Raw genomic sequence first — 27,048 nt, 5'->3', positions numbered from 1 at the left:
CGGTCGGTGTTAATATTTTTGTTATTATTACAGTATTGTTGGGACACTATTTTAGAATAATTACGGTCAGTCATTGACGGTCGGTGTTAACGTCGTTGTCAGAGTTGTTCTGCGCATGCGTGCTTTATAGTTTCCTGTCAGTCCAACATGGCTGCGCTCGTGAGTATCCGTGCATGTCTGTCCGGTAAGTTGGAGAGTTTGGAGCGTGTGATGACAGAAATGTTGTTATTATTCAGACTGTAGTAAGTAATACAGTATTAAACCCTGTACTGATGAACAGTCATGCTTAGTGATCAGCCTGAATGAATGAATGAGTGCATGTTGTGGGTGAGTGTGCGCGTAAGGGATGTTATGCATGGGGAGCTCGCGCTGATAGAACAAGGTCACGCGCATCCGTGCACAGGGGGTACATGTGTATTATTTATTATTTACATTATTCATGTATTCTGTATAATTTACTCATCATATAGTCATTGTATACACCAGGACACAGTGAGATTAGTTATATTATAAAGATTATCCTGAATGAACTAATCCTTGATCCTCTGTCCTCACTTGCTGCACGTCTTACAATCACTTTAAGCACTTTATTATTCATTTTCTGGGTATACAATTACTGCCTGCTGTTGGCTTTTCTTTTCCAGCATTGACAGTGAGTTGTTTAAAATCCCAACAACACTTCTGCACCTGATGCACTCACCACAATGATCCACCACGCTACAGGAATCCTTTTCCATTTATAAATGGCTTACAGTCAGTAAATGTATACCCACAGAGTTCATCTGTATGGGGCAGTTGTAGCCTAGTGCTTAAGGTGCTGGATTAGTAATCAAAAGGTTGCTGCTGTTGGGCCCCTGAGCAAATGCTCAGAATGTATACTGTCACGGTACTGTAGGTCGCTTTAGATAAGTGCTGGAAATGTAAACGTGTGGTAGATGTAGCTAAAATAATCAACGAATGAACGTACAAGATAGGTGTTCCTAATAAAGTGTGCTGTGAAAAAGTATTTGCCCCCCGCCCATTGTTCCATGAGTGTTGCACATATACAGGGGTTGGACAATGAAACTGAAACACCTGTCATTTTAGTGTGGGAGGTTTCATGGCTAAATTGGACCAGTCTGGTGGCCAATCTTCATTAATTGCACATTGCACCAGTAAGAGCAGAGTGTGAAGGTTCAATTAGCAGGGTAAGAGCACAGTTTTGCTCAAAATATTGCAATGCACACAACATTATGGGTGACATACCAGAGTTCAAAAGAGGACAAATTGTTGGTGCACGTCTTGCTGGCGCATCTGTGACCAAGACAGCAAGTCTTTGTGATGTATCAAGAGCCACGGTATCTAGGGTAATGTCAGCATACCACCAAGAAGGACAAACCACATCCAACAGGATTAACTGTGGACGCAAGAGGACGCTGTCTGAAAGGGATGTTCGGGTGCTAACCCGGATTGTATCCAAAAAACATAAAATCACGGCAGAATTAAATGTGCACCTCAACTCTCCTGTTTCCACCAGAACTGTCCGTCGGGAGCTCCACAGGGTCAATATACACGGCCGGGCTGCTATAGCCAAACCTTTGGTCACTCGTGCCAATGCCAAACGTCGGTTTCAATGGTGCAAGGAGCGCAAATCTTGGGCTGTGGACAATGTGAAACATGTATTGTTCTCTGATGAGTCCACCTTTACTGTTTTCCCCACATCCGGGAGAGTTACGGTGTGGAGAAGCCCCAAAGAAGCGTACCACCCAGACTGTTGCATGCCCAGAGTGAAGCATGGGGGTGGATCAGTGATGGTTTGGGCTGCCATATCATGGCATTCCCTTGGCCCAATACTTGTGCTAGATGGGCGCGTCACTGCCAAGGACTACCGAACCATTCTGGAGGACCATGTGCATCCAATGGTTCAAACATTGTATCCTGAAGGCGGTGCCGTGTATCAGGATGACAGTGCACCAATACACACAGCAAGACTGGTGAAAGATTGGTTTGATGAACATGAAAGTGAAGTTGAACATCTCCCATGGCCTGCACAGTCACCAGATCTAAATATTATTGAGCCACTTTGGGGTGTTTTGGAGAAGCGAGTCAGGAAACGTTTTCCTCCACCAGCATCACGTAGTGACCTGGCCACTATCCTGCAAGAAGAATGGCTTAAAATCCCTCTGACCACTGTGCAGGACTTGTATATGTCATTTCCAAGACGAATTGACGCTGTATTGGCCGCAAAAGGAGGCCCTACACCATACTAATAAATTATTGTGGTCTAAAACCAGGTGTTTCAGTTTCATTGTCCAACCCCTGTATGTTTCGGCTCATCAGACTACTTGTAATAGATGGATAGATAGATAGATTCTTTATTGATCCTTTGCAGGAAATTTCTTCATTACAGCAGCTCACATCAGACAACAACAACTTCTTGTATACATAAAACATTCACTTATAGTGTAAAGACAAGCAATAAAAATAAAAATGTACAGTATGGTACTATATACATGTAAACTTTTTTTATGGTGTATGCATAGCATACAAAAAATTGTGTTTATTCAGGTATGTAACCATTGGTTTAATGGTGCATGCATAGCATACAGAAGTAGGTATTTATTATAAATGATTTATTTGGATTATTATGAATTGTTAAACAGTCTGATAGCGGTTATAAGAAAGGATTTTCTGTAGCGTTAGGAGGAATCAGTCTGTGACTGAAGGTGCTCTGTCGAAACACCTCCAGGGTATGAGGTGGGTGTGAATTGTTTTTGATTATCGAGTTAAGCTTTGTGAGCATTCTTAACTCTGCTACCTGCTGAACTGAGTCCTGTTCAGACCCCACTATGGAGCTGGCCTTTTTGATCTGTTTGTTTATTCGGTTTGTGTCCATTGTTTTCTCACTCTCACCCCAGCAAACCACTCCAAAGAAAAGAGCACTGGCCACCACAGACTGATAAAAGGTGCACAAAAGGGGCCTGCTGATGTTAAAAGATTTCAGCCTTCTTAAGAAGTACAGTCTGCTCATATTAACCGTTTCCGTCCCTCCCTCACTCACTCCTGACAATACTGCCATTCTGGTCCACTCCCTGGTCACATCCCGTTTGGACTATTGTAATTCTCTTCTGTTTGGTCTCCCCCTCAAGTCCCTCCATAAGCTACAACTAGTTCAGAATGTTGCTGCCCATATCATCTCTAGAACCCCATCCATCACCTTGTTCCTCCATATCTCACCGAGCTCCTTCACATAAATAGACCCAGCCGGACCCTTAGATCTTCCTTATCCATTAGTCTTACTGTCCCTTCAGCCCGTTTGACTACCATGGGGTCTAGAGCTTTTAGCCGTTCGGCCCCCGGCTCCCTCCCACCAGTGGAACTCCCTCCCACCAGACATTCGTAATATTGACTCTCTAGACATTTTTTAATCACGCCTCAAAACTCACCTGTTTAGGACAGCATACAGTCTTTAGCCTGCTCGCTTGACTTTATATATATTTTTTTAATTCTTTCCCTGTTTCTATTGCTGTTTTATGTTGTTTGTATGTTTATTCTTTTATGTACGGTGACCTTGAGAGTCCTGAAAGGCGCCTATAAATAAAATTTATTATTATTATTATTAGACCAGTCCAGCTTGTTGTCCAGCTGAACTCCAAGGTACCTGTAGCTGGGTACAAGTTCCACCTCAGTTCCTAGGATAGTAACTGGCTCAGGATCCCTCCTCCTCCTCCTTCTAAAGTCCACCACCATCTCTTTGGTTTTTGCGATGTTAAGTTGTAGGTGGTTGTTGCTACACCAGTCCACAAAGTCCTTGACCATGCCCATGTATTCCTGTATTATTAGACAAAGACCCAAGGAAACACCAAAGTGTTTTTTTTGTTTTTTTTTTATGATGACCCTGTGTGCTAAAATAATTGCCCCCTTATCACCTTAATCAACCAGTTGCAAGTAGTGTGGCCACATTCAGTCACATAAAGGAGGACGTCATACCAGGAACAGGTGGACATGATACTGCAACACAAAATGAAACCATAACCCATATAACAGAGTTATAGTTTTTGACCAATTTAAGCAAGAATTCTATAACAAATTACTGTTTTACTCACTATGTTGTGTCTACTTTTGATATTTAAGTCTGTTCCTCGCTGCCTCCAAAAGTTTACTAATTGACTCAGGTAGAGGTGTATGCAGAACAGAGCGAGCGGGCGAAATTCAACCACCCAATCACAGACTAGCATTTAGAGGGCGGACCTTCTGCGATTGGCCAGTGGTGGGCGAGCATTTGTTTTGACATGTACCTGAGCCAATGACAGATAATATTGATCAGAAATGTAACCAGTTCATTCCAAAAGGAGGATTTTTAAGTGTCCGTCCTAGCGTTGCATGGGCGGAGGACTGGCAGCTGAAAAACCGGACTGTCGGACCTAAAGCCGGACGGCTGACCACCCTAGTTGCAAGGTGCAAACCATTTCTTACCAAAAAACATTGTAATGACTCCCAAGACTTTAAGGATAATAAACTGTGGACTGATGTGTCACAGGTGGAACGTTTTGGAAGGCGTGAGACTTGTTACATCTGGTGTAAATCTAACACCACATTCCACCATGCAGAAATTAACTAAAAATGCACCAAGGAAAACACACAGATCAAGTGATATATAGTAGATGCAGAATAGGCCATACTAGATTAACACACAAACACCAATTATTAGGAGAAGAACCCACACTTTGCATAGACTGCCATACACCAATCACCATAAAACACATCCTGACAGAATGCCCAAAATACAACAGTGAAAGACGTAAACTACACATGCCCAATACATTACTCAAGATAATTCAGAAATAATCCTGAAGTAATAATAAAACTAGATTTGACAACATGGCGTTACAAAAACAAACAAACAAACATTCCATCATGAGAACATCATACCAGCAGTGAAACATGGTGGTGGTAGTGTTGTGGTCTGGGCTGCTTTACTTCCACAGGACCTGGACAACCTGTTATAATTAATGGAAGCGTGAATTCTGCTTTGCTATGATCTGATCTGAAGCACTCAAGCGAGTCACTGAATCACTGAATGTATCAGACTAAACTAGATCAGAACTAGATCAAGGCTTTGGAGCAACTGAGTCAAAGTCCTGATGTAAATTCTATTAAAATGCTGCATCAAGACCATAAACGAGCAGTTCATGCTGGAAAATCCTCTGATGAAGCCACAAAAAAGAGTGGAACAAAAAATCCAACCCAAGGACTCATCACACGTATCACAAATGTTTAATTGTAGGTGTTGGTGCCAAAGGCGGCACAACTAGGTATTAGGTTTAGGGGGTGATTACTGATGATGTTTAGACTTTAACTTGGTAAACTAAAAAAATGTAGAATCTGACCGGGGTGTCCAAACTTGTAGTACAGTATCCACACATCTCATTTTAAATCTTCAAGTATTAATATGGAGTGTTTACTTTGCTGCTATACCAATCGCTACTCTTCTAAGATGCTTTTTCACTAGACCTTGGGTATAAGAAGGGTGCAACTGTAGACTATAGACTATAGACTGCAACTATACAAATCAACCTCCTCACAGTTACTGTTTTAGAAATAGGTTTACTGTTTGATTCTGTTCTCCTCCAGGTGTTTTAATGCACTAGTGGACTCGAAGCACTTTTGTAATGTTTTTCTTCTTTTCTGTCCCTTAGCGCTTCAGCTGTCCTCACCCAGTCTGCTGCACAGCTCCTACAGGCTGGTAAGTACCGATCATCAGAGGACTCGTCACCCTGCGTTCAGACTGGCAGTGATGCTGTTGCCTTTTTTTTTCGCTTGGCATCAGTTAAACACTGGCAACCAAACTTCCGATGATGACACTTCCGATGTGAGCACAGGGTGATAAGCGATAAGTGATTTGGGTGACAAAGTGAAAAATCACTGCGGGTCTGAACGTAGGGTTACAGAACCACCCCAGCTGTACTGAACCGTCTCTGTCCCTTTAGTGTGCCGTTCCTCTGAGTCAGAGGAATTTTGCAGCCGATGCTAAAAGAGTGTTTTCCCGCGATAAACCTCATGTAAACATCGGCACCATCGGCCACGTTGACCACGGGAAGACCACGCTCACCGCTGCTATCACCAAAGGTAGGAGCTTCAGTGCACGTTTTAGACACTCAAGGGCATTGAAAAGAGGGTATAGGGGGCTTTGGGAAACAGGACAAGGGACAAGATTGGGGAAAAAGGGAAAGGTACATTGTAATAAAGGGAACAAAAGAACACTGAGGGACAAAGTAAGAGTATGAAACTATTGGACAGATGAAACTAGTCGACTTTGGTTATAATAGAATAAATAGGCTATCTGAGTTTGAATGCTTAGAACTGAGGGGATTGGGAAAAAGGTAAAAGAGGTCATTGTACAAAAAGGGACAAGGGGGCATTGGGAAAATGCGAAAAGGGGTCATTGGGAAACGGGACAATGGGGCATTAGGGAAAAGGGGGGATTGGGGAAAAAGGGAAAAGTGGTCATTGGGGAAAAGGGACAAAGGGAATTAGGGAAAAGGGGCATTGGGGAAAAGGGACAAGGGGCATTGGGAAAAAGGGACAAGGAACATTGGGGAAAGGGGGGATTGGGAAAAAGAGAAAAGGGGTTATTGGGGAAAATGGAAAAGAGGGCTTGGGGAAAAGGGACAAGGGGACATTGAGAGAAAAGGGACAAGGGGGCATTGAGGGAAAATGGGGCATTGGGGGAAAATGGGAAAGGGGGATTGGGGAAAAAGGGACAAGGGGACATTGGGAAAAGCGGGGATTCGGGAATAAGAGAAAAGGGTCATTGAGAAAAGGGACAGTGGGGCATTGGGGAAAAGGGACAAGGGGCATTGGGGAAAGGGGGGATTGGGAAAAAGAGAAAAAGGGTCATTGGGGAAAATGGAAAAGGGGGCTTGGGGAAAAAGGGACAAGGGGGCATTGAGGGTAAAGGGGAAATGGGGCATTGGGGAAAAATGGGAAAGGGGGATTGGGGAAAAAGGAACAAGGGGACATTGGGAAAAGCGGGGATTCTGGAATAAGAGAAAAGGGTCATTGAGAAAAGCTACAGTGGGGCATTGGGGAAAAGGGACAAGGGGGCAGTGAGGGAAAAAGGGGGCAGACTCTCCGAGTTTAAATCTTAGCTTTGCTACCGGTCAGCTGGGCGACCCCTAGCAGGCACAACTGAACACTAGTCTGCTGGGTGTGGTCTTTGACACTGTGTTTGACACGTGTGTGTGTGTTTGTGTGTTTGTTTGTTAGTCCTGGCCGAGGCTGGAGGTGCTCGCTATAAGAAGTATGAAGACATCGATAACGCTCCGGAGGAGAAAGCTCGAGGAATCACCATCAACGCCTCACACGTGGAGTACAGCACGGCTAACCGCCATTACGCTCACACAGACTGTCCAGGACACGCCGACTATGTCAAGGTACACACACACACACACACACACACAGAAGCTGAAGGTTTTAGAACTCCTTAGCCTATTAAACTATTATATGGAGCTCTTTAGTTCCTCATAGGTGTGTAAAACTTGAAGGTATATCAGCCAATCCACTTAATGGCATGTTTTTGAGAAGTGATAAGATTTTTTTTAACTGGCGAAGGGTGGCGCACTCTCTCCGAGTTCCAATCTCGGCTCGAATCATTGCTTTATCCTGGTCAGGGTCGTGGTGTGTCACTGGGCGCAATGCAGTAATGCAGTAACGCACCCCAGACACGACGTCATTCGAACCATAAACACAGCCAGTCACGTCAGACTGTATGGACAAAAGTATTGGGACACATTTACATTTTCAGCATTTAGCAGACGCCTTTATCCAAAGCGACTTACAGTTACAGTATACAGTCTGAGCAACTGAGGGTTAAGGGCCTTGCTCAAGGGCCCAACAGCAGCAACCTAGCAGTGGTGGGGCTTGAACCAGTGACCTTTGGATTACTAGTCCTGTGCCTTAACCACTAGGCTTTAAGGGACACCCCTTTCAATTATTGAACTCAGGTGTTTCAGCCACAACAGTTGCTAACAGGTTTAATAAATCAATAATATAAGCAAATTATTTGCTTCCATCTTTGCAGGAACAGTTTAGGGAAGGTCATTTTCTGTTCCAGCATGACTGTACCCCTGTGCATAAAGCAAGCTCCATAAAGACGATGAAAAGCTGCACAGAGACCCTGACCTCAGCCCCATGAGATGTTTAACTAGCTTATGCTCAGGTGTCCAAATACTTTTGGCCATGTAGTGTAGCACAGCTGGGGATTTGAACCCTGGATCTCAGTGAGAGTGGGTAAATGAGAGTAAATTATCACCCAGGTGCTCCTGTTTTTACTACAAATTTAAATCCTGCCCTGACTTTTCTATATAACATTAATTCATTCATTCATGTTTATATGGTGCATTGTTGTGTGTGTGTGTGTGTGTGTGTGTGTGTGTAGAACATGATCACAGGAACGGCTCAGCTGGACGGCTGCATCCTGGTGGTGGCGGCCACGGACGGTCAGATGCCTCAGACGCGTGAGCACCTCCTGCTGGCCCGACAGATCGGCGTGCAGAACGTGGTGGTGTACATCAACAAAGCCGACGCCGTGGACGACCCCGAGCTCCTGCAGCTGGTCGAGCTGGAGATCCGGGAGCTGCTCAGCGAGTTCGGCTACAACGGGGACAACACGCCGGTCATCTCGGGGTCAGCGCTCTGCGCCCTGGAGGTACACAGAGACAGAAACGTGGCAAAAAAGAAAGATATGGAACATGGGCAAAAGTATTGGGACACCTGACCGTGAGCTTGTTGGATGTCCCATTCCAAGACCATGAGCATTTGTAGCTTTAATGTATACAAGACTTTGGAGTGTGTCTGTGGGAATTTGTGCCCCTTTAGACACCAGAGTCGTGAGGTCTCAAGAGAAGGTCTGGCTTAGAATCCAGATTTAAATCATCCCAAAAGTGTTGAGTTGGGTTGAGACCGGGGCTCTGTGTAGGCCTAGCTTTGTGCTCAGGGTCATAATCATGCTGAAAGAGAAAGGGGACTTCCCTAAACTGTTGCCACAATGTTAAAAACATATCATTGTGTCACCTTATATCATTTTATACACCTGTTAGCAACAGAGGAGGCAGAAACAAGTACATTCAGTAATTAAGAGGGGTGTCCACATACTTTTGGCCATATAGTGTATTTGTAGATGAAGGAATGACTGTGATGTAAAGGCCTCTTTTCAAGAATTTGAAGTATGTCTGTGGGAATTTGTGCCCTTTCAGACAACAGAGTCAGTGAGGTCAGGCACTGTTGTTGGAAGAGACGAGAAGGTCTGTGGCTCACAATCTGAGTTAAATTCATCCCAAAAGTGGTGTTAGGTTGAGATCGGGCACAACTAGGTAAACAGTGCCTTTATAGGGAACTTCCCTAAACTGTTGCTACAATGCTTAAAGTGCTTAAATCATTACCTAATCTAACTTTTTATACACCTGCAGAAACAACTAAATTTAATAATTAGGAGGGGTGTCCTCATACTTTTGGCCATATTGTGTAGAATGAAGGAATGGCTGATGTAAAGTCCTGTCTTCAGAACCACCGCTAATCAAGGAGTGTAATTTTGCTAGCGTTCCTGCAGTATACTCGGGATACTCTTGCTTTGAAAGTAATGTAGGCTGTGTGGCGCTGCTTCAGCCTCTGAGTGAAGAGCTGTGGCTCTAATCACACACACCATAGAAGAATCTGGATGCCTGACCATGAGCCTGTCGGACGTCCCATATCAAATACAAACGCTATTGAAACAGAGTGACCTCTGTGTGATCCTTTAGCTAGAACAGTCGCTCTTCTGAGAAGGTTACTCACAAGACTGTGGGAATTTGTGCCCATTCAGTCAAAAGATGCCAGCATTTGTATGGCTGGGCTCTGACCTTGATGTTCCGGTTCATTCCAGAGCTGTCGAGTGGGACAGGTCTTTATGGAGCTTGCTTTGTGCACAGGGATACAGTCAGGCTAGAACTAAACAGGAAAGGGCCTTCCCTAAACTGTTGCTGCAAAGCAAGCATATAATTTCCTCTATTTAATTGATTTAATACACCTGTTGGCAACTATTGTAGCCAAAACGCATAAATTCAATAATCAGAAGGGAGCATCCCGATACTTTCCTCCCTTGGTGGGAAGCTTATTTAGCTCACTGTTTAGTGTGGCGTTTGGGACGCAGCCGCACCGCTCTGCTCTTTGTGCAGACTAATGGTCGGCATGTGCAGTCAGACATTAAAGAAAAGGCACGGGAACCTCCCGAAAATCTATCGCGAGAGCGAGCAGATCCTGAGACCCTGTTTCTGTCTCTCTTCTATATAGAACAGGCAGCCTGAGCTGGGCCTGAACTCCATCATGAAGCTGCTGGAGGTGGTGGACGAGTACATCCCTCTACCCAAGAGAGAGCTGGAAAAGCCCTTCCTGCTGCCCATCGAGGGGGTCTACTCCATACCAGGTCTGTAGCTCCGATCTACCGTACACACACCAGGAGAATCTCGACGGGTTTTACACCGGTGGAGCAAAACAGCATCTCAATAACTACAGTAAACAATTCAATCAGTTAAAATGAATGTCAGAAATAGGCTTACTGTTTGATTTGGTTCTTTCCGGGGCATTTTAAAGCATTGGTAAGAGTGCACCAGTGTACCTAACTTTAGTACGACCCTATAATTTATGTATGTGCCCCCCTCTACATCTAAAGCAGCCTCTACCCTCCTGACCCCAATATTTTGGAGTGTGCCTGTGAGAGTTTGTGCCCTTTCACTTGAAAACAGCCTTCCTGAAGTCAGGCGCTGATGTTGGATAAGAAAGCAACCCAGAGGTGACCTGTGGGGTTGAGGTCGGGCCACTGGAGTTCCTTCAGACTGAACCCTTGAATCATTTATTCATTTATTACTAAGAGGTGGAGGAATACACAGAGCATAGCGTGCTCTTCCTTACATGTTTAAGAGCTCTGAATATTAATCCACCACTGGCCAGTTTAGTTTATAGATGCGTCCGGAGGCTTCACCCATGCCCGAGGAGGAGTGTCCTCATTGGCTGTCCTTCTCAGCTAGTGAGGGTGTTCAGAAAGCTGCAGGGGGCACCAGGGTACTGTGGGGTGAGACAAAAAGGAATAAACATCAAGAGAAAGTGTGAGTGGTCCCAGGTGATGCAGTGGGATATTCCAGTGGCACACCAGCGCTGGGATTCTGAACTTTCCGAATCTCAGCTCTGCTACCGGTTGGCTGGGCAGCCACAAAAGTGGGCGGGGTAGCCCGAGGCGCCTGCACAGAAGTGGAGAAAGGTGGGGATCAGCGTAGGACCCGCCTCATGCACGAATCCACCGGAGTACGGGCAAATAGGGCAGTTGTAGCCTAGTGGATAAGGTACTGGACTACTAATTGAAAGGTCGCTGGTTCAAGCCCCGCCACTGCCAGGTTGCCACTGTTGGACCCCTGAGCGAGGCCCTTAACCTTCAATTGCTTAGATAATACACTGTCACAGTACTGTAAGTCACTTTGAATAAAATGCAAAAACGAAGGGGTCGGTGGACTGCATACTCCTCTGAGGGAGCGTGTGTCAGGTAAATATACCCTCCTCAGATGCAATCGGGGTCTCCAGCAGAAGAAGACGATAAATTGGGGAGAAATGGAGAGAAATGGAGAAATAAAATAGCAAATAAACCTTGAAACCGTGTGCTGTTGTGTGTACAGGTCGTGGAACAGTGGTAACTGGTACTCTGGAGAGAGGAGTCATCAAGAAAGGAGACGAGTGTGAGTTCGTGGGACATAACCGTTCCGCCAAGTCAGTAGTGACAGGTGAGTGAGCCGCGTTAAAGTATCAGGAAATAACCACGAGACAGAGCTGATCCTGTTCCCACCCTGGACAGTTTGTATCTTACATGTACCACGGTCCGTGTACCTTTGGTCATTCGTTTTTCACTTCGAATCTCAAAGTTGAAAAACCAAAAAACGGGTCGTTTTTCGTTTCAAAAACCAATATTGAAAAACGGGGCGTTATTCGTTTTACGTTTCAGGATAAAAAATCAAATAACAAACGAGCAGAAATTGAAAAACGGCTCGTATTTTAATTTTCCGAAATCAACATTTTCTATCACAGGGCTCTAGAGTGCGACCTAATTGCTCAATGGTGCGACTGAAAAAAATCTGAGGTCGCACCGGTGCGACCAGCCGTTCGAGGGGGGGAAAAAAAGTCTCTGTGACTCTGAAAGTCTCCGGTGCACCAACAGACACACATTAGGCCCATAATCTAATCATATCTATATATCTAAACCAATCAGAGATAGTGAAGGGCGGGACCAGCGTCATCACCGGCGGGCGTTACACAGCGAAAGTTAAGAGTAGTAATATCATGGTGGAGTGTGTAGAATATGTGTGAGCATCTGCGCTGCTGTTACAGATGTTGGTTTTTATGTACAAACATCAATCAAATATCGGTGATAAGAAGACGTGACGTGTTCGTCTCAGTTGTTGTTTTCTTTAGTTCACTGACGTGAGAAGAGTTTTGCGCTTCGCTTTCACCGCGACTCTCGATGTAAATAAGCGATTTGCTCAGCGCTCGACTCAAGAGATAAAACATCATTAAAGTTCCACGATACAAACAAACATCTGTGTGAAATAACCATCAAACCCAGTCTAACAGCTCCACATGTATCTGTGTTTAGCTGGATTTACTTCACGTTAAACGTTGTTCGTTCTGTCCGGGTTACTTTTACCACGTCATATCACACAGTTCATCTTTTCTTTAAGGCACTTAAAAAAAATATCAGCAGCAAACTGACTCAAAATGTAATAATTACATTTACATTACATTTTCAGCATTTAGTGGATGCTTTTATCCAAAGCGACTTACACAATGAGCAGAACACGATGAGCAATTGAGGGTTAAGGGCCTTGCTCAAGGACCCAACAGTGGCAACTTGGTGGAGGCGGGGCTTGAACCGGCAACCTTCTGTTTACTAGTCCAGTACCTTAACCACTGAGCTATCACTGGCCACAAAGTAATATCTGAACAAGAGTCTGCCACCTTTGCGTTTGAAGACTGTTGGGCCATTGAGTACAGTCTCCTGTCTAAACCTGAGGGATGTACACCAGTCCAGCCTGCACTGATGATTTTGGGTGCTGTTTGTTCAGGTGTATAATGCAGTGTATGTGGACACTCTTTTTATGGAGTGTCAGAAGGGCTTATGTTAAGTACAGCCCTCCTCGATTAGGGTCAGGGTCTCTGGAGAGATAAAAATAGGTCATTGGACATGTAGACTAGACTGGAGGAACAGTCGTGCAGTAACAGGGAGAGGTGAACGCATGAAGTACAGTTTGTACAGTATAATAGATTTTATATACCTGATAGCAACGAGTGCGGTTAAAACTCCTGAGGGGTGTCCACATATTTTTGGCTACACGATGTATAAGTCCTCCACAGAGCTGTATCAGTAGTTATTGTTTATTTTTGTTATCGGTGAAGGTATCGAGATGTTCCACCAGTCTCTGGAGCGAGCTGAGGCAGGTGATAACCTGGGTGCGTTGGTGAGGGGTGTGAAGAGAGAAGACATGAGGCGGGGTATGGTCATGTGCAAACCCGGCTGCATCCAACCCCATCAGAAGGTCAAAGCCCAGGTCAGTGTGTGAGGAAATGAGGGGGAGTGACCCTTCTGTACCCATCAGAACCAGTAAAAGAGGGGTTTTCTCTCCAGGGGTAGTAGGTGTTGCCTCTGTATCATCGGTATGTTTGTAATCCGCTGTGCCCGCAGGTTTACGTCCTGAGCAAAGAGGAGGGCGGGCGACACAAACCCTTCGTCACCAACTTCATGCCCGTCATGTTCTCACTTACCTGGGACATGGCCTGTAGGATCCAGCTCCCTGATGGCAAGGTAGCTCTAGAACACCAGCACACTAACACACACACACACTTTGTCCACCTGTCTTTATGGTGCGTCTCTCACACACTACTGTCGTGTGTGTGTGTGTAGGAGATGGTGATGCCCGGAGAGGACACGTCTCTGACCCTGACCCTCAGACAGCCCATGGTGCTGGAGAAAGGACAGCGCTTCACGCTGAGGGACGGCAACAGGACCATCGGCACAGGACTGGTCACGGACATCCTGCAGACCACAGAGGAGGACCAGCACAACTGGGGCTGAGGGCGCTGTACAAAGGGGGTGGGTTTTGGGAGGGGGGGTATGGGGGTGCATCCATCCAACCTTCAATATATCTCTAGTTTACTCCTCTGGCATCAACTGTTTATTAGAGCTGCACGAAACGGGCAAAAGTATTGGGACACCCCGTTTAATTACTGAGTTCTGATATTTCCATTATACGCCTATACAGTTTGGGGAAGGGCGTTTCCCTTTCTTGCAGTATGACAGTTTGGTTTGACAAGGTTTACAGAGCCCTGATTTTTAACCTTAAATAAAACCACCAGGATGATTTGGAACGTTAATTAAGGCTTGCTATTCGACTGAATAGGCATAAATTCCCACAGGCATAGTCCAAAATCTTTATTAAAACCTTCATGAAGAGTAAAGGCTGCTATTGCCTAAAAATAAGATAATACTGGTGCCACCATATTAATGCCCATGGTTTTGGAATGCAGCAACAAGCGATGAACCTTGTTTTTACGGCTTGTGTTCCAGTTTGGCTGTCCTGAATAGGCATAAATTCCCACAGGCATAGTCCAAAATCTTGTTGGAATCCTTCCCGAAGAGTAAAGGCAGTCATTGCCTAAAAAAAGATAATGGTGGTGCCACCACACTAATGCCCATGGTTTTGGAAAGGGGTATGCTCCACCGCAGCGGCAAGTGATGAGGGAACCTTGTTTTTCGGCTTGTGTTCCAGTCTGGCTGTGCTGAATAGGCATAAATTCCCACAGGCATAGTCCAAAATCTTGTTGAAATCCTTCCCGAAGAGTAACGGCTGTCACTGCCTAAAGAAAGGTAACGGTGGTGCCACCATATTAATGCCCATGGATTTGGAATGCAGCGATGATGGAACCTTGTTTTTCGGCTCATGTTCCAGTTTGGCTTTTCTGAATTAATTAAAGAACCAGTTCAGCTTTGGTTGGTTGGAGGTGTGGTGTGGGTGTGGGTGTGGGTGTGGCGCTGATTGAAGATTGCGGTATGCACACTGAGGTTCCATCCTGTTGCTTTTCGGTTATGAAATGTCTGTTAGAAGTGATGATGAATATGTGGCTCATGTAATAAATGTATTTAATACATCACCTGACTTTTCCTTATACATTAGATCAGTCATAACATTAATATTGTGTTGGTCCCCCTTTTGCTGCCACAACAGCCCTGACCAGTCGAGGCTTGGACTCCACTAGACCCCTGATGGTGTGCTGTGGTATCTGGCACCAAGATGTCAGCAGCAGATCCTTTATCTCCTGTAAGTTGTGAGGTGGGGCCTCCATGGATCGCACTTGTTTGTCCAGCACGTCCCACAGATGCTCGACTGGATTGAGATTGAAATTCGGAGGCCAAGTCAACACCTCAAACTCGTTGTTGTGCTCTTCAAATATCTGCCCCTTAGATCAGAACCAGCATTAACTTCTTCAGCAGTTTGAGCTACAGTAGCTCGTCTGTTGGATCGGACCACACGGGCCAGCCTTCGCTCCCCACGTACATCAATGAGCCTTGGCCGCCCATGAACCTGTCGCTGGTTTACCACTGTTCCTTCCTTGGACCACTTTTGATAGATACTGACCACTGCAGACCGGGAACACCCCACAAGAGCTGCAGTTTTGGAGATGCTCTGACCCAGTTGTCTATCTATCACAATTTGACCCTTGTCAGACCCACCCAGATCCTCACGCTCGTTAATTTTTCCTGCTTCTAACATCAACTGAGGATAAAATGTTCACTTGCTGTCTAATATATCCCACCTACTAACAGGTGCCGTGATGAAGAGATAATCAGTGTTATTCACTTCACCTGTCAGTGGTTATAATGTTATGCCTGGTCGTATGTCGGTGTATATGCCTTGTCCAGCATGACACAAGCTCTATAAAGACATGAAGAAAAGCTCGGCCCCCCAGGCATAAGCCAATCATGTCTGTGTAGGAGCCCACCCAGCTGATAGCAGCCTTGTTATTACTAGTCCAGTATCATATCCACTGAGCTCAGCGTATTTATTAGACGGCTGGTGCAAGTGAACTGTAGGAAAAGAACTGTCATGGGGAATTGGAAATGACTAAATTAGAAGGGAGGGAGTGTGTAAAGTTTCCAAGTTTATTTGTTATAAAAGCATACAAACCAGCACAATGTAAATGTGCTGCATCCATTTATGTTCATGTTATGTAATGTCAGTCATGTGATTCAATGATGCAACTGCAACTGTTCTTTGTCTGTGACTGACTGAAACACTTCATTTTGACCGCTTTACCCTTGTCAGGGCCTTGGCAAACAGACTGGACACAGGGCATGAGTACACTGGACAGGGCACCCATCCATCTCGGGGCTTCGGCCTGCCCCCTTTTCCTACCCCCAGATATAGCCAATCATGTCTGTGTAGCCGTCTGGCTGGCCGATAGCACAGCTGAGATCTGGGTTTGATCCGGGCTACCTTAATACGATTTAGGGTTGCTGTGGATGTAATTCACTGGACGAAAGGAAGGAAACCCTCCGGACAGGTCGCCACTCCATCACAAGGCAAACACACACACACACACACACACACATATAGAGGGATTTTTAATATCTCTAATTGACCTGACTGCATGTCTTGGGACTGTGGGACACACCCGGACACAGGGAGAACCCAGATCGCTGGGAATCGAACCCAGGACCTTCTGGCTACCCACTGGCTGCCTCCATCATAACCACTAATGAGTAATTAGGAGATTGTACTACAAAGATCAATGACGTTATAGAGCTCTCTACACATTTAAATGAACAGTATAAGTTGCTGTATGTATATTTTTGGCCCTGCAGGGGTTCAGAGGGTTTGTTATGAACATTCAGTCACAGAAAATATCAGTTGCAGAAATTATTGAAATCCGAATGTTCCCCTCGTATCCTTTCTCTCCAATATCTCACGTATGTCTCTCGCCCTCCCTCTCTTCAGGAGAACGTCTTCTGTCTCCAGTGCTGCTGTTCTCTTCTCTCTTGTCTCTCACTTTCTCCTCTTCCTTGTCTCTCCATCCGTCCTCTGTCCATCTGTTCATACCACCCTGAAACACAAACACACACACACAGAGTTCTGTGTTTATGAAGCGTTCCTGTACATTAGTGAATACACTAACAGTTATATCTCACCCAGTGGTGTCTTTAGTACAGAAAGCCTCGTGGGGTACAATACACTATGTGGTCTGTATGGTCACTGACTGTCCTATTGGGTGAATAGGGTACACAGGGTAAATCAGTAGTAAGCAGAACTATCTGTCTGTCTGTCTATCTATCTATATGTCTGTCTACCTACCTGTCTGGCTGTCTGGCTATTTATCTATATATCTATCTGTCTGTTGAGCCTTCTACTTACCTACCTGTCTTTTTACCTACCTACCTGTCTGTCTGGCTATTTATCTATCTATCTATATATCTGTCTGGCTATCTATTTGTCTGTCTACCTGTCTGTCTATCTATCTGCTTGTCTGTCTGTCTGTCTATATATCTATCTGTCTGGCTATTTGTCTGTCGGTCTGTCTGTCTATCTATCTATCTGTCTGGCTATCTATTTGTCTGTCTACCTGTCTGTCTATCTATCTGCTTGTCTGTCTGTCTATATATCTATCTGTCTGGCTATTTGTCTGTATCTATCTATCTATCTATCTATCTTTCTGTTTATCTATCTGTCTATCTATCTATCTTTCTGTTTATATGTCTGTCAACCTACCTACCTGTCTGTCTGTCTATTTATCCATATATCTATCTGTCTGTTAAGCTCTCTACCTACCTACCTGTCTGTCTACCTACCTGTCTGTCTATCTGTCTGTCTACCTACCTACCTGTCTGGCTATTTGTCTGTCTGTTTATCTATTTATCTATCTATCTGTCTATCTATCGATGACTCACTTGGATACACAAAGGCTAAGGGACCAGCCCCACTCCCAAACTATGTAAGACTCCTGAAGTAACAGGTACAGAAGGATTTTGGACTGTATTGGACATGCTGTCGTGTGTAATAAACACACAACAATATTAGTTTTGATGAGAATTTATCAGTATTGTTGTGTACTGTTCCATAGAAACACATCTGGTGAGGCCAGGCCAAATGGCCCCTAATGTAGTGATGTGTCTGATCTCACCTTCGCCCGGGGGGTCCATGCCTGTCTGAGCTGCAGGGTCAGGATATGTCCGGCCGGCCATGTTCTCATAAGACTCTGAGAACAAGGGAGAAAGAGAAAGACATGGAATATGAGAAAATAAAAGGTCTAGGTAGGTTTAAGTCCAGAGTTCTGCATATCATCAAGTTCTTGTACACCAAACTCAGCAAACCACTCTTCACTCAGCTTTGCTGACTGCTGCTGGAAACCATAACTTTTCCTCCACCACATTTCACAGTTGGCATTACGCATTTGTGCACATTCATGAAACCCAGATCTGTCCATCAGATGGACTGGGTTTCCAATGTTCCTGTTTCTGAATCCAACAGCAGTGTGCTTTATACCAGGGCGTCTCAATGTCAGTCCTGGAAAGTTTTAGGTTTTTCCCAGCTCTCCACACACCAAATGAAGCTAAAAAGCTCATTATCATGCCATCCATAGGCTGGAGGTGGTGTGTTATGGAACTTGAAACTCCAGTCCAGCCAGTGCCTGCCATTACAAATGATGAACCTGGTTCATGGAAACCCAGTCCATAGGTTTCTGATAAACAGTTTTTTTGGTTAATGTTTCTGTCAGGGACAGTTTGGAACTCAGTTTGTAAATATACAATGTAAATGTGCTGCATCCATTTGTATCTGCATCCATTCTGCAACTGTTCTTTGTCTGTGACTGACTGAGACACTTCATTTTGACCGCTTTATCCTTGGCAGAGAGACTGGACACAGGGCATGAGTACACTGGACAGGGCACCCATTCATCTCAGGGCTTCGGCCTGCCCCCTTCTCCTACCCCCAGATATAGCCAATCGTCTGTGTAGCTGCCTGGCTGGCCGATAGCATCGCTGAGATCTGGGTTTGATCCAGGTTACCTTAATACGATTTAGGGTTGCTTTGGACGTAATTCACTGGACGAAAGGAAGGAAACCCTCCGAACAGGTCGCCACTCCATCACAAAGCAAAAACACACATAGAGGGATTTTTAGTATCTCTAATTGACCTGTCTGCATGTCTTGGGACTGTGGAACACACCCGGACACAGGGAGAACATGCAAACTTCACACAGATAGAACCCAGATCGCTGGGAATCTAATCTAATCTGGGAATCAAACCCAGGACCTTTTTGTTGTTAGGCGACAGTGCTACCCACCATTGATGTTATAGAGCTTTCTACAGTTTGGAACTCAGCGGCCCTGTTTGTAAGCCTGTGTGCATTCATGGCTGAGCTGTTGTTGCTCTGAGACAACATGATTTGATGCACCTGATCTCTCACCTGTATCTGTTTGTTCCAGGTCATGCTTGTCATTGGGGTTTATGTAATCTACACACACACACACACAGTACAATACACACATTATATACAAGTAATACATAGTGTGGTGCAATTTCAACACGGTCATGTGTAATAAACGCTCAACAATGTTAGTTTTGATGAGAATTTATCAGTAATGTCATGCACTGTTCCATAGAAACACATCTGGTGAGGCCAGGTGTAATGACCCCTAATGTAGTGACGTGTCTGATCTCACCGTCACCCGGGGGGTCCGTGTCGGTCTGAGCTGCAGGGTCAGGATTTGTCCCGCCGGCCATGTTCTCATAAGACTCTGAGAACAAGGGAGAAAGACGTGGAATATGAGAAAATGAGAGGTCTAGGTAGGGTTAAGTCCAGATTTCTGCATATCATCAAGTTCTTGTACACCAAACTCAGCAAACCACTCTTCACTCAGCTCAAATGATGCATGGAGGCATTGCTGACTGCTGCTGGAAACTGTTGGCGCAATGCATTTGTGCACGTAGCTCTTTTGTTCTTTTGACATCCATCACACCCAGATCTGTCCATCAGATGGACTGGGTTTCCAAAGTTCCTGTTCCTAAATCCATCAGCGGTGTGCTCTATATCCGAGCGTCTTAACGCCAGTCCTGGAGAGTTTTAGGTTTTTCCCCAGCTCTCCACACACCAAATGAAGCTAGAAAGCTAATTATCATGCCATCCATAGGCTGGAGGTGGTGTGTTATGGAGCAGAGAACGCTTCAAACTCCAGTCCAGCCAGTGCCTGCCATTACAAATGATGAACCTGCTCCATGAAAGACCCAGTCCATAGGTTTCTGATAAACAATTTTGGTTGATGTTACTTTCAGGGACAGTTTGAAATTCAGCAGTCCTGATTGCAAGCCTGTGTGCATTCATGGCTGAGCTGTTGTTGCTCTTAGACATTTAAACTTTGCAGTAAGAGCTCAGGAACAGGACCGACTTTAATAATTGACAGAAAAAAGGTATCATACAGTATCAGCTTAAAAATCTGAGAGCTCTTCAGTTCGACCTATACAACTACCATTATATGTCACAGGTGTGTGTATGATTTGACAGACTTGATCTCTTACCTGTATCTGTTTGTTCCAGGTTATGCTTGTCATCAGGGCTTATGTAGTCTGCACACACACAACAATACACACATCATATACAAGCATAACATATACATAAAACCTCCTTGTTTCTACACTTACTGTCCATTTTATCAGCTCCACTTACCATATAGAAGCACTTTGTAGTTCTACAATTACTGACTGTAGTCCATCTGTTTCTCTGCATGCTTTGTTAGCCCCTTTCATGCTGTTCTTCAATGGTCAGGACCACCACAGAGCAGGTATTATTTAGGTGGTGGATCATTCTCAGCACTGCAGTGACACTGACATGGTGGTGGTGTGTTAGTGTGTGTTGTGCTGGTATGAGTGGATCAGACACAGCAGTGCTGCTGGAGTTTTTAAACACCTCACTGTCACTGCTGGACTGAGAATAGTCCACCAACCAAAAATATCCTGCCAACAGCATCTCATGGGCAGCGTCCTGTGACCACTGATGAAGGTCTAGAGGACGACCAACTGAAACAGCAGCAATAGATGAGCGATCGTCTCTGACTTTACATCTACAAGGTGGACCAACTAGGTAGGAGTGTCTGATAGAGTGGACAGTGAGTGGACACTGTATTTAAAAACTCCAGCAGCGCTGCTGTGTCTGATCCACTCATACCAGCACAACACACACTAACACACCACCACCATGTCAGTGTCACTGCAGTGCTGAGAATCATCCACCACCTAAATAATACCTGCTCTGTGGTGGTCCTGACCATCGAAGAACAGCATGAAAGCAGGCTAAAAAGTATGTAGAGAAACAGATGGACTACAGTCAGTAATTGTAGAACTACAAAGTGCTTCTATATGGTAAGTGGAGCTGATAAAATAGACAGTGAGTGTAGAAATAAGGAGGTGGTTTTAATGTTATGGCTGATCAGTGTATGGCCAATAGTGTTTATAAAGCTTGACTGTGCACATGGGACAGCTAGAACAGAAAAGGGCCTTCCCTAAATTTTTTTTATTTAATTGATTTATCACACCTGCAACAGCTCCAGTTTTAGACAGCTTTGACTGGGGGAAGCAGTGACATGTAATAAGTAATCTTTAGCCATAATACAAAAATTAGAACTACTGTATATTCATACCAAAAAAGGATAGGAATGAAAATGAAAGTTATGGAGAGAGGTAATGAAATCAAGACAGAATTTGTTTTTAAATAAAGAAAAAAGAAAGAAAATTAGATGTAGAAAATAAAAAAACGAATGAATGAATAAAAGAACAGCAAGAAGAAAATATGAAATAAAATAGGAATAAGGCACAACAAAAGAAAGAAATAAAGAATCATGTGTCAGAACCAATAAACACCCAATAAGTATATTATATACTTAACCCAGTATAATATAACCCAATTTTAAGTCAATTTGGATAAAAACACTTGCTAAATGCCATAAATGTAAACATGTAATGTTTGTGTGTGTGTGTGTGTGTACCATCATCTTCAGTGCTGACTTTGGTTGTGTGTTTGCGAGGCTGGGAGTACACACATCCTTCCATATTCTCATACGACTCCCCATCTACAGACACACAAAGATAAACTGAGTAAAAAGGTGTGTATAAAGTGTGTATAAAGTTTGTGTGTGTGTGTGTGTGTGTGTACCAACCAGTTTCTGTTAGGTTGTGATTTGGTTGAAGGTAGGTGTCGTCCTGTTCAGTGTTCACGTTTCCCGTTGCATCAGGATTCACATAATCTAACAAAAATCACACCATCACAATCTCAGCCTACTCAAATACACACCAGTCTCAAGAGAAAAATTATCAAAACCATCTCTTTATTATTTAGTAAAAAAAAAGAAAACAAAAGAAAGAACTTCTGACCTTCATCCTGTTGTACACAGTAGGTGACTTTGCTTTCATTGCTGTAGATAACCGCTGTAACGTTCTCATATGACTGAGCTTCTTCTACACAAGCACACAGACACACATTAATAATACTTCTGTACCTGTCAGTACCAGTGGAGAGGTGTGGTCTCTGTACCTGACAAGTCAAATGAGCTCATCTAATCCCACTGAACACCTATGGGATAAAGAAGGTAAATCTACTGTACCTGCTAGTCCCAGTTAAGAATGAAAGTCTACTGTAACTGCCAGTCCCAGTAAAGGTAAGTCTACTGTAACTTAGTCCCAGTAGGGGTAAGTCTACTGTACCTGCCAGTCCCAGTAAAGAAGGTAAGTCTACTGTACCTGCCAGTACCAGTAAAGAAGGTAAGTCTATGTTAACTGTTAGTCCCAGTAAGAGTAAGTCTGCTGTAACTGCTAGTCCCAGTAAAGAAGGTAAGTCTACTGTAACTGTTAGTCCCAGTAAGGGTAAGTTTACTGTACCTGCCAGTCCCAGTAAAGAAGGTAAGTCTACTGTACCTGCCAGTCCCAGTAAAGAAGGTAAGTCTACTGTACCTGCCAGTACCAGTAAAGAAGGTAAGTCTATGTTAACTGTTAGTCCCAGTAAGAGTAAGTCTGCTGTAACTGCTAGTCCCAGTAAGAGTATGTCTGCTGTAACTGCTAGTCCCAGTAAAGAAGGTAAGTCTACTGTACCTGTTAGTCCTAGTAAGAGTAAGTCTGCTGTAACTGCTAGTCCCAGTAAGGATGGTAAGTCTAACTGCTTGTCCCAGTAAGGATGGTAAGTCTACTGTACCTGCCAGTACCAGTAAAGAAGGTAAGTCTACGTTAACTGTTAGTCCCAGTAAGAGTAAGTCTGCTGTAACTGCTAGTCCCAGTAAAGAAGGTAAGTCTACTGTAACTGCTAGTCCCAGTAAGAGTAAGTCTGCTGTAACTGCTAGTCCCAGTAAGGATAGTAAGTCTAACTGCTTGTCCCAGTAAGGATGATAAGTCTACTGTAACTGCTTGTCCCAGTAAGAATGGTAAGTCTACTGTACCTACCAGTCCCAGTAAGGAAGGTAAGTCTACTGTAACTGCTTGTCCCAGTAAGGAAGGTAAGTCTACTGTACCTACCAGTCCCAGTAAGGAAGGTAAGTCTACTGTAACTGCTTGTCCCAGTAAAGAAGGTAAGTTTACTGTACCTGCCAGTTCCAGTAAAGAAGATAAGTCTACGATAATTGCCAGTCCCAGTAAGAGTAAGTCTACTGTAACTGCTTGTCCCAGTAAGGAGGACAAGTCTAATGTACATGTCATTTCCAGCATGGTCTCCTTTCCATGTCAGTTTGAGTAAGGAGGTATGAGCTGTATAAGTCAGTCCCACTAAAATGACTTTGCCTGTTGGTCCCAGTTAATCAGACATATCCTATAGACCTTTAAGTGTAGCTGATGGAGACATGGTCATTAGTTCATCATGTACCTCTCAGTCCCAGTTACGTCTGTGTGGTGTCTGTACCTGTCAGTTAGAGCATGTATGTACTGTATATGTTCAATATTCAACTACAAACGTCTTACTGAGCCTTTTTTGAGTGCCACTTAAGTTCTGCAGATCATTTGAGCTCTTTAGTTGAGATCCAACACTGCAAAAGACACACGGGTTAACATTCAGGGTTAATGAAAAGAAATGGATGGACAAATGGACGGACGGTCGGATTGTTGGATGAATGGATTGTTGAATGTATGGATGAATGTTAGATGAATGAATGAATGGATGGATTGTTGGATAAATAGATGGATGTTGGATGTATGTATGTATGTATAGATGATGGATGGATATATAGATGATGGATGGATATATAGATGATGGATGGATGGATTGATGAATGGATGGATTGATGTATAGCTGGATGGATGGATGGATGGATTGATGTATAGCTGGATGGATGGATTGATTGATTTGATGAATGGATGGATGTATAGATGGATGGATGGAAGTTGGATGGATGGATGGATGGATTTATTGATTTGATGAATGGATGGATGTATAGATGGATGGATGGAAGTTGGATGGATGGATGTATAGATGGATGGATTGATCTGATGAATGGATGGATGTATAGATGGATGGATGGATGGATGTATAGATGGATGGATGGATGGATGTATAGATGGATGGATGTATAGATGGATGGATGGATGTTGGATGGATGGATGGATAGATGGATGTAAGGATGGATGTATAGATGGATGGATGTTGGATGGATGAATGGATGTTTGATGGATGGATGGATGTTGGATGGATGTTTGATGGATGGATGGATGTATAGATGGATGGATGTTGGATGGATGTATAGATGAATAGATGTTGGCTGGATGGATGGATGTTTGATAGATGGATGGATGTTTGATGGATGGATGGATGGATGTTGGATTGATGGATGGATAGATTGATAGATGTATGGATGTTGGATGGATGGATGTTGGATGGATGGATGAATGGATGTATAGATGGATGTATAGATGGATGTATAGATGGATGGATGGATAGATGGATTGATGGATGTTGGATGGATGAATGGATGTATAGATGGATGGATGTATAGATGGATTGATGGACGTTGGGTGGATGAATGGATGTATAGATGGATGAATGGATGTATAGATGGATGGATGGATGGATGGATGTTGGATGGATGAATGGATGTTTGATAGATGGATGGATGGATGTTGTATGGATGGATGTATAGATTGATGAATGGATGGATGGATAGATGGATGTATAGATGGATGGATGTTGGATGGATGGATGTTTGATAGATGGATGGATGGATAGATAGATGGATGGATGGAGGTTGGATGGATGGATGGATGTTTGATAGATGGATGGATGGATGGTTGGATGGATGGATGGATGTTTGATAGATGGATGTATAGATGGATGTATAGATGGATGGATGTATAGATGGATGGATGTTTGATAGATGGATGGATGTATAGATGGATGTATAGATGGATGTATAGATGGATGGATGTATAGATGGATTGATGGATGTTGGATGGATGTTTGATAGATGGATGAATGGATGTATAGATGGATGTATAGATGGATGTATAGATGGATGGATGGATGGATAGATAGATGGATGGATGGGTGTTGGATTGATGTATAGATGTATAGATGGATGGATGAATGGATGTTTGATAGATGGATGGATGGATGGATGGATGTATAGATGGATGTATAGATGGATGGATGGATGGATAGATGGATGGATGGATGTATAGATGGATGGATGTATAGATGGATTGATGGATGTTGGATGGATGGATGGATGGATGTTTGATAGATGGATGAATGGATGTATAGATGGATGTATAGATGGATGGATGGATGTTGGATTGATGTATAGATGGATAGATGTTGGATGGATGAATGGATGTTTGATAGATGGATGGATGGATGGATGTTGGATGGATGGATGGATAGATTGATGAATGGATGGATGTATAGATGGATGGATGTTGGATGGATGGATGGATGGATGGATGGATGGATAGATAGATGAATGGATAGATGGATGGATGTTGGAGGGATATTGAATGGATGGATGTTGGATGGTAGCTAGACAATTAAACAGAAAGGTAGATAGACAGGTTGACCCACAGGTAGACAGACAAATGAACAGACCTTATGTATCTTTTTTGGGCTGCGTTGATGTTGTTGGTCTTCAGAGCTGCAACTCTTCTAACTATTTTTTAGAGACACAAGTTAGTTTGAGCAGTAGTACCAAGCGTTGTGTGTGTGTGTGTGTGTGTGTGTGTGTGTGTGTGTGTGTGTGTGTGTGTGTGTGTGTGTGTGTGTGTGTGTGTGTGTGTGTGTGTGTGTGTGGTTGTGTGTATGTGTGTACTCACTCTCTCTGTGCTGCTGGGTTTTGCAGACGAGCGTGAACAGCATCACTCCAAACACAAAAGCAATGGAAGGGATCATGTACAGCAGCCAATCAGGACGGGAGTCTAAGCACACACACACACACATAACTGAGTGTCCACATACTTTTGACTATATAATGTTGCACATATTTTTGCACATGTAAATCGTGTGTGTGTGTGTGTGTGTGCAGGTGTTTCAACAAGGTCCCCCAGTGCAACCACAGCTGAAAATAAATGTGTGAACCCACACACACACACACACACACACACACACAGATCTTTGTACAGCCGGTTAAGAGGATATTAAAGTGTGTAAATTAAGTAAGAACACACATCAGCTATAAAAAAACTCTAACAATTAACACATATATACTGATCAGCCATAACATTAAAACCACCTCCTTGTTTCTACACTCACTTTCCATTTTATCAGCTTCACTTACCATATACAAGCACTACAGTACAATTACTGACTGTAGTCCATCTGTTTCTCTGCATGCTTTGTTAGCCCCCTTTCATGCTGTTCTTCAGTGGTCGGGACCCCCACAGGACCACCACAGAGCAGGTATTATTTAGGTGGTGGATCATTCTCAGCACTGCAGTGACACTGACATGGTGGTGGTGTGTTAGTGTGTGTTGTGCTGGTATGAGT

The 27,048-nt window shown here is 43.9% G+C and overlaps 2 protein-coding genes across 3 annotated transcripts; one reads left to right on the top strand and one right to left on the bottom strand.

Annotated features, from left to right (window-relative positions):
• Positions 1-147: 147 nt before the first annotated feature.
• On the top strand, positions 148-14,142 carry tufm (Tu translation elongation factor, mitochondrial). Its single transcript, XM_062990904.1, has 10 exons — positions 148-184; positions 5,679-5,725; positions 5,970-6,108; positions 7,249-7,415; positions 8,420-8,689; positions 10,309-10,441; positions 11,682-11,786; positions 13,453-13,604; positions 13,739-13,858; positions 13,958-14,142. Exons 1-10 carry the CDS (start codon positions 148-150, stop codon positions 14,126-14,128), a joined length of 1,341 nt encoding a protein of 446 aa, XP_062846974.1. The 3' UTR covers positions 14,129-14,142.
• Positions 14,143-16,213: 2,071 nt separating this feature from the next.
• Positions 16,214-26,458, bottom strand: LOC134309254 (uncharacterized). Of its 2 annotated transcripts, XM_062990902.1 has the most exons (11): positions 26,379-26,458; positions 26,155-26,215; positions 24,042-24,106; positions 22,473-22,556; positions 22,259-22,345; positions 22,088-22,171; positions 20,625-20,672; positions 19,772-19,846; positions 19,516-19,563; positions 18,229-18,303; positions 16,214-17,154 (listed from the first exon to the last, which is right to left on the bottom strand). In XM_062990902.1, the coding sequence occupies exons 1-11, from the start codon at positions 26,452-26,454 to the stop codon at positions 17,045-17,047; spliced, it is 813 nt and encodes a 270-aa protein (XP_062846972.1). In that variant the 5' UTR covers positions 26,455-26,458; the 3' UTR covers positions 16,214-17,044. The 2 variants fall into 2 exon arrangements, with proteins under 2 accessions (XP_062846972.1, XP_062846973.1); XM_062990903.1 differs by lacking the exon at positions 19,516-19,563.
• Positions 26,459-27,048: the final 590 nt, after the last annotated feature.

The sequence above is a fragment of the Trichomycterus rosablanca genome, chromosome 2 (assembly GCF_030014385.1).
Source record: "Trichomycterus rosablanca isolate fTriRos1 chromosome 2, fTriRos1.hap1, whole genome shotgun sequence".
In the NCBI taxonomy this organism is placed as follows: Eukaryota; Metazoa; Chordata; class Actinopteri; order Siluriformes; family Trichomycteridae; genus Trichomycterus; species Trichomycterus rosablanca.
Note: the sequence above shows the minus strand (reverse complement) of the source record. Positions and strands in the feature narration are given on the sequence as shown.